Source organism: Morus notabilis, unplaced genomic scaffold (genome assembly GCF_000414095.1).
Source record: "Morus notabilis unplaced genomic scaffold, ASM41409v2 Scaffold602, whole genome shotgun sequence".
In the NCBI taxonomy this organism is placed as follows: Eukaryota; Viridiplantae; Streptophyta; class Magnoliopsida; order Rosales; family Moraceae; genus Morus; species Morus notabilis.
The window spans coordinates 75,793-83,981 of NW_010358894.1; the positions used below are offsets into that span (position 1 = coordinate 75,793).

The 8,189-nt window shown below is 33.2% G+C and overlaps 1 protein-coding gene across 1 annotated transcript; it reads left to right on the forward strand.

Moving 5' to 3' along the window:
* Nucleotides 1-6,576: 6,576 nt before the first annotated feature.
* LOC21398946 lies at nucleotides 6,577-8,189 on the forward strand. Its single transcript, XM_024162665.1, has 5 exons — nucleotides 6,577-6,621; nucleotides 6,732-6,842; nucleotides 7,064-7,165; nucleotides 7,279-7,371; nucleotides 7,797-8,189. Coding segments are annotated over exons 1-5 (576 nt in total). The 5' UTR covers nucleotides 6,577-6,620; the 3' UTR covers nucleotides 8,066-8,189.

The window sequence follows — 8,189 nt, forward strand, 5'->3', positions numbered from 1 at the left end:
TTGGTGGTACAGCTAAATTGTCGCAACAAATTGATCGCCTTATCAATGTAGTTGAGACTATTATTACCATATCATCCATTGCACAAACTAAAGAACCAGATTGTAGCATTGCACGAGTTATTGAAGTCGTTGATTCTCTACCTGGAATAGAGATTAAGAGTGAGTTGTATTTTTTTGCTATCCACTTATGCTCATACACGATTAAAAGAGTCAGTTATGGCTTTGAAACGACATGTTAAAGCTCAACTGGCTTAAGTTTGAGCACGGGCTATGATTATCCTCTTAAATTCCCTTGAGTGTTCCTTTACTAACATTAATCTTTTAGTGTGGTTTTCATTAAGTATGTTTCAGACATTGCTGTTTTTTTCTATGTTCTCAAACACATTGTACTGAATACCGTACTCTATTTTTATTCCTCAAACATTGCTATTTTCTATTATTTCATTTGAATTATGTTTACATACAGGTTTATTCATTATATGCTGAGATGTCTGATAATAATGCCCAATTGAATTTACAACTTGTTTATGTTATAGCACGACTCATTGAACAGTATTACAATATGTATATTCATAAAAATCCTTGTATGAACTCTGCTCAAACTGGAAACATGTGGCTAATTGAATTATTAGGTGGACATGAAATTAGAAGTTATAGAATTTTTAGAATGGATAAAGATGTTTTTATGTCGCTATGTAATGATTTGTAATGTAACTACAGATTACAGGGATCAAGAAATATGTCCGTGTTTGAAATAGTCAGAATGTTTTTATTCATTTTAGGCCAGGGTGCGGGAAATCGTTCAATATAAGAACGATTTCAACACTCTGGTGAAACAGTTAGTAGATATTTTAAGTACGTTCTAGACATTGTTTGTCGTGTGAGTATGGATACTATAAAGCTTGATGATCCAGAGTTTAGTGGCGTGCCTCACGACATACTAACGGATTGTAGATATATGCCACATTTTAAGGTATTCTCTTAGTTAATTATATGCTTCATTCCTTATTTAAAGTATTCATTTTAAACATAAAACTTTCTTCTTTTTAGAACTGTATTGGTGCAATAGATGACGTACACGTTCCAGCTACAATACCACCAGAAGATCAAGTCCCATTTATTGGAAGAAAGCGTGTGCCAACCCAAAATGTGACGGCTGCTTGCGATTTTAGTATGAGATTACATATGCATATGCAGGTTGGGAATGTAGTGTCTATGATACAATAATATTCTTATCAGTACTACGTCATGCAAATTTGAATTTTTCAACACCACCAGAAAGTTAAAACCTCTTTTATATTCATGAAATATATGTTTTATAATTTACTAATTCTTTGTGTTTTTATTTCAATAGGTAAATATTATTTGGTTGACGCAGGTTATCCACAATTAAAAGGATTTCTTAGACCTTATAGAGGAGAACGATACCATTTAGAACAATTTTGAATTGGTCGTCGACCAACTGACCATAAAGAGGTATTCAACCAAGCACACTCTTCTTTTCGAAGTGTCATTGAACGCACATTTGATGTCTGGAAGAAAAAATGGAAAATTTTGAAAGACATGCCAAATTATTCATTTGCGAAGCAAGTGTAAATAGTTATTGCTACAATGGCGCTCCATAACTACATTAGGAAGCATGATAAGCGCGATCGACATTTTCAAAGGGTCGAGGATAATCCAGATGTTTTTATTTATGAAGATAATCAACCAAATGACAATGGAAAAGAAAATCAAGTTTTACTATCATTGGAAATGGATGAAGTACAAGATCAAATTGCGGCAAGTTTAAAGAACACGACTTAATTTTTTTCATGGCTATACCAGTTTTTGAACATGGAATGTACATTTTTGTTGTATATGTTGATTACTTACTAATACTCCTTGTAGTTGTAACTATATTGTGAATGAATAAATAAAAAAATAATTAATTATCATAAATTTATTGTTAGAAAAGTCAAAATCATAGCATTATTTTTTTTGTAAGTCTACAAGTATTTCTAAATACTAAAAATAATTATATATATATATTTAAGTTGCATACAACTGTCTATTTTTGTCATTTTACATACCTACAATAATTCAGCCTCAAAATTTACCAAACGCTATTACATTGATTTTGAAACCAACACAGCTAGTAGTCTAGTATAATTACATTTTATCAAACACTTAGCTGCTTCTTGTAACAGATGCTTCTCCTTTTAGCACAGCTAAAAATATATTTTTTTTAAATCCACATCACTACCAAACTAAGCCAATATCTCAAGAGTATTTCAATATGAAAAATGCTGGTAACAAATATGAAATGTGATTGTGACCTTTATTTAAAACATTGCAATATCTCAAGAGTATTTCAATATGGAAAATGCATAGGTCTCTTGACAAAATTTTCAAAATTTATAACTTGTATAAACATATATTTTATAATATATGAGAAAATTGTTGAACTTATGAGTATGAATTTTTTTCCTTTACTTTTAATTAATACCCTTTAATTAATATAGTTAAGAGAAAATACCTTAGAGTACATGGATTTGAAATTTTACTCCTTATTTTTAAGAGTATTTGTCTCTTTACATATTACTTAGGGTATTTGGCACAGATGGTCCATAACTCATTTAGCAGGTGATAGTTTAGTCATATTTTTTGCAATTTTGGCAAACCACCCTTCAAACTCTTTAAGGCCCCCGTTCATTTCACCGATTCGAGTTTTGCTACAGTAAAAGCTATCAGAAATAGTCACATCTAACTTTTTTACTATAATAGAAAGCTTTCACATAAAGTCACATCTCAACTCGAATTAAAAACTCGAATCAGCGAACTAAACGGGCCCTAAATAGATGTAATTAAGACCTTTTTGTTATGTTATGCCACTTTTTTAACAGATAAACACATGTGACCTAATATATAAGGGCATTTCAGTAAAATAACAATTTTATGCATAAATTCACAAAAAAAGGATCATACCTAAAAAAATTATAAACCAGAAACTCATTCTTAGATTTTAGTTTTTTCAAAAAAACAAAACAAACAAACAAGAAATGTAACAAACTAGAAACTTGCAAAAAACTCTTGTTCATGTATTTTCCCAAACTCAAAAGTCACAAACAATAGAGGGGCTACCTCACTGGACTGTAAAAGCAACTAGAATCACTGAAGTGCTAAGTGTTGATGATGGAAGGCTGAGGCAGAACCTCCAAAAAGTTCAGAGAAGAGATCACAAAGACCAAAACGGGTTGGTAGATGGGCGAACTTAAGGAGAGAGATTGAAATCCTCTCAAAAGTCGGCAAGAACACGACTAAGACCACACTTCGCCAAAGAAACCGACGGATCTCGGCGGCTCAGGAAATTAGGCCAACAAATGGACAAAATCCAAGAGAGAGAACTAAAATCCTCTCAAAATGGCGGCAAAAATGCCAATCTACAACCACATACCAAAACTTGCGTAACTAACGCCAGAGGAAGGATGGGCTAAGATCAACGATCAAAACCCCCAAAGAATCAACACCCAATTCGACGAGAAACGATCATCGACGACTCAGACTTGGGCGGTGGCCGCTAGGGCTTACTACTTTGTTTGGGAGTTTGCCTTGAAATTTAGGACGTCAAGATGCCATAGGGACACAGTGGTGGGGAGTTTTTCTCCTTTTTTGATCATGCTCCAACATCTCAAATCCTTATTAACCCCGATCCTAAGGGTTCGTTTGGTATGAGAATTCAAATCATGGTGATTTTAATTATTATTCTGGAATCAGAATCATGATTCATGATTTTGGGTTCAAATCATGATTCAGAATCAAGGGTTTAAATCACCTTTAATCAAGTGAGAATGGTTTTAGAATCATGATTTGAGCTAGTTTAAAACATCACATCAGATTCTGAATCATGATTCAGAATCATCCAAATTAAACACTGATTCTAAATCATGATTCAGAATTATGATTTAAAATTATGATTCAGAATCAATGTAAATAAACACTGATTCTAAACCAAGATCTATAATCATAATTCTGAATCCATATACTAAACGCACCCTAAGTCTTCAGTCTTGTTGAGATTTGAGTTATTCAAGCTTTTGTTTTTTTTATTAGTGAGTATGAAGTTGGAGAACAAGATTGTACGGTTGGTCAATTTTTTAAACAATTCAATTACTAATTAGGGGCAAATTTGTCTTTTTAGTGCAATTCTAAGTTATATGACATATTACATGCCTTTATCTGTTAAAAAAGTAACGGAACATAATGAAAAGACCTTGATTGCACCTATTTGACGAGTTTGAAGAGTGTTTCGTCAAAATTTAAAAAATACGGATTAAATTATCACTTACTAAATAAGTTAGAAATTATCTGTGCCAATTACTCTATTACTTAATAGACGGAGAAAGAAAAAGCACCAACTATAGCCCATGTTTGTTTCACTAACACAATTCAGATCAACTCAATTTAAACAGTGAACAAAGTTTAAACTGACGTTTGGTAAGCATACAGTTTGAATTATATTCCCCATTTGAACTAAGTTAAACAGCCCAACTTAGAGTTTAGCTCTCCCATCAAGTTCAACCGTTCAAACTGTTTTTGAACAGTAAAAAGTGCCCACTCTTTCTGCTTTTCACACTTACTAAACACAAATTTGAATTTTATTCACTGTTCAAATTAAAACTTTAATTGTACATCTAAACATCAATTCAAATTACAGTTTAAATTTTTCTATTCAAATAAAAAAATTTAAACCACCGAACCAAACAGAAACTACGTGCATGTTTAAAACTCATCCTGAAAACGTTTTTTTACATTTTTTGAGGAGCAAAAAATAAAAATGGACTGAAGATTGCGTTTGGAGCACCATCCAACTAAAAATAAAATTGAAAACGTTTTTTGCATTTCTCACAAAATCGCTGAAAATGAATTTTACTCGTTTTCATTTTTTCTTTTTCATTTTCTCCTAGATATTTCCTCGTACCTCGCCAATCTCGGCCTCTTCGTCTTCATCGTCGTCTTCGCTGACTCAGGTTTGTTTTCTGAAACCTTAATCGCGCCTTTCTGCTGGTGATGCTGCGAGCTCATCGTCGCGATCGCCGGCAAATGACTCGAGGTTTAAAGTTTTCCAGGCCGCCGTAGACGGTGGTCGTTCGTCGGAAGATCTGGACCCCTTTATCTCTCTCTCTAAGATCTTGTTGATCTTGTTCAAGAACAACCATAAACTCTACAATGAATTCCATGTTCAGCTAATTTGATTTTGATTCCTTTTGTTTTGTTCTGAAAAATCAGGGAATGAATTTTATAGCCAGAGTTATGGGCTCGATAGAACGGTTGCAACCGACGACGACGGTGACGGCAAGGGTGACGATCGCGATTTTTGAGCCCAACATGGCGGCTAGCTATAGACTCCGTTAGGTGTAGAACTAGCATGGGTGGCGCGGATCTGAAGAGGGAAATGGTGGTGTAAATCTAGGTTCTGATTTTTAGTTTTATTTTTTTATTATTTTGTTAAGAAAAATCCTTTTGGTGGTGGTATTATGATCACCATAGCCTATAAAACAAATTCATGATCGTGGTTGATTTTGGGTTTGCGAGTCTTCTTGTCCTGAGTATTATTCTTACACTGGAAATTGTTTTGAATATGAAGATCGTCCTCATAGCTTTTTTCAGTAGTTTGAGAGAGATTGAGGCAACCATCCAAATCTTTTTTTAAGGAATTGATTGAATTATGTTGATGTTAGATCTGTACATTGTTGTTATGATTTATGAATAGTTGAGATCAGTATAAATGAATTACCGAACGGTATTTTTGTTTTTTCTTATATCGAAAACAATCTCAGAATAAAACTACCACACACATTTTCAAAAATGATTTTTGTTTGAGATTAAAAACGTTTTCATTTCCATTTTCATACAAAAAATAAAATCATTTTAGAACGAGCTCCAAACGCACCATATATAATTCAAACTTAACCCTGAAATGAAATATATATATATATATATATATATAGATCCCCATCCCCTCTTTCAATGTACTCCACACATAAGCATACGAGAATGTTTTGTAGAATGATTCGTTCCCTGATTCGAATCATGATTCGTGGTTCGCTACAGTATTTTTTTTCATAAAAAATACACGTAAATTGAAAATAGTTTGAATCACATGATTTGAATCCTCCAACCAAACGTCCTCTACATTCGAAGGACGTACTGAATCACGTGTTCCCATGGTCCCAGGGCATTCAATCAAAAGTTCCATGTTGTTGTTTTGTAATCTTTGCATCTTGGTTTTCAAGTCAAGAAATGAATATTAGCACTTTTTAAGTTTTGAGTTCATCAGATGACCGTTACTTCTGTCAGACTCTAGCACAGTCCCTCCTTCGTACGTCTTTTGTAATATGCTTCATATCTGCAGAACAACAAAACCAAAGCCCATTTGAATTTGAAAACAAGCAACAAAGTAAGGTTCCTTTACCAAAAAGAAGAAGAAAAGCTTTTATTCTATTCCCATATTTATCTGCAGAGGTTATTTTTATTTTTATTTTTTTTTATTATATAATAATCTATAGATCTCTTCAACAGAGCTGATTTCTTTTGTGGGTAGTTGTCGTTTTTCGATCTTGAAGTTGAAACACTTCAAAAGTAAGGATTTTCGTTTTCTCCATGTCCTTTTTTCTTATTTACTTTCTCATATTACTTAAACTTTCATTAGATTATTGTGGCATTCTCATGATTTTTGTTACTTCTTGAAGTGTATCCAAAGGTGAAAGTAAGGGCATCTGAACAAGAGGATCGTCTTTCACCGCAAAATGACCGCAAAGCCGAGCTGTTTTTCACATCGCCAGAATTTATATCCATGGAAGGTAGTTCTTTTCTTGGTATAATTTTCCAAACATACAATGTTTAGATTTTTGAAGCTCTTAGGTTTTCAGATATAAAATTTGGCTAAATCTGTTTGGAATATGAGCGTGGTTTTAAAGGCTGTCTTTTGTACTGCATACATACATATTTATATGTCTATATTGTTGATTTCTACATTAATTGGTTGTATATGGATTTAAATATCTTTAATCCATATACGCAGCAAAGGAGAACAGAAGCAGTTCACCGCTCCCAATAGTCAGAATCTTGAAAGCTCATGCACTAGAAGAACACTCAACGAAGCAATTGAGTTCTGCATCCAAAGGTTGAATCTGAATGTTTATTCCAAAAGCTGTGTTCCTAGTCCCTCTTCTTTTACAGATATATTTTATAATAGCATTTTTTTTGAACTGAAACATCTTTATTTTTCAACGACAGTGGAGAACAACAGACGACCACTTGTCAAGGATGCTAAACCAAATGTTAGAGCTTGTTCAGTCCCAAGACCACGTGCTGTCTTATCTAGTCCTGGTAATATGAATTTTGAATAATTTTGTGTACTTCTATATTTAACCATAAAACAAATAGAGGATTTGTATTTCATAACCAGTGAAGGGCTTATAACAGGTAACGGTAAGAAGTCTAATATGATATTTATTTTATGTAATAAGAGGGAGAAGTATGAAATTGGTATACAACAAGTAAATTTCATGACATTTAGTTCACATACCAATAATTTTGAACAATTACGACGTTAGTTTGCGATAAGTAAATTTCACATTGTAACATTTTTTAAAGCCATTGTTGCATAAAACAAGTACGATTTCACTTTCTTTTTCTACATGTTGGGTTGTAGGACTGAAGCGTTTATCTACACTCATACACACATACATCCATCATATGTATCATATAATTATAAACATATAATTAGTGTCTATTGGTTGCTATGGTTTCAGATAATGATGGAATGATTGGAAGTAGAAACGAGTTAATCAATGAAAGACGTTCAGCTCTCAAAACTCACAACACAAGAGAAGAGAAAGGACCGGCTCAAACCAAGTTGATCCCAATTAGTCAGGTCAAGTCAGTAAAGCCTCTGAACATGGCAAAGACTTCCGAGAAAACATTCAAAAGCAAGAGTGGCCAGAAGCAGAGGAAGTTTCAAGAACCTATTAAGAGAAGCCAAAAAGCAAGTCTTGGAATTGGGAAATCAACTTTGGTTTAAATTGCGTGGAGAGACTTTTAACTTGATGGATTTTAATTTTATGTGTCAAATGATTCGTTTACTTGCTGGTTTTATTTTTTTTATCCTCACGTTTGTTGTGAAATGTATATACATATTTAAAGAT

Bases quoted from the DNA above. Each gene is read 5' to 3' on its own strand.
- LOC21398946 (XM_024162665.1), top strand. The intron at 6,843-7,063 runs GTAGTTCTTTTC...CCATATACGCAG, and splicing joins AGAATTTATATCCATGGAAG to CAAAGGAGAACAGAAGCAGT. The intron at 7,166-7,278 runs GTTGAATCTGAA...TTTCAACGACAG, and splicing joins ATTGAGTTCTGCATCCAAAG to TGGAGAACAACAGACGACCA.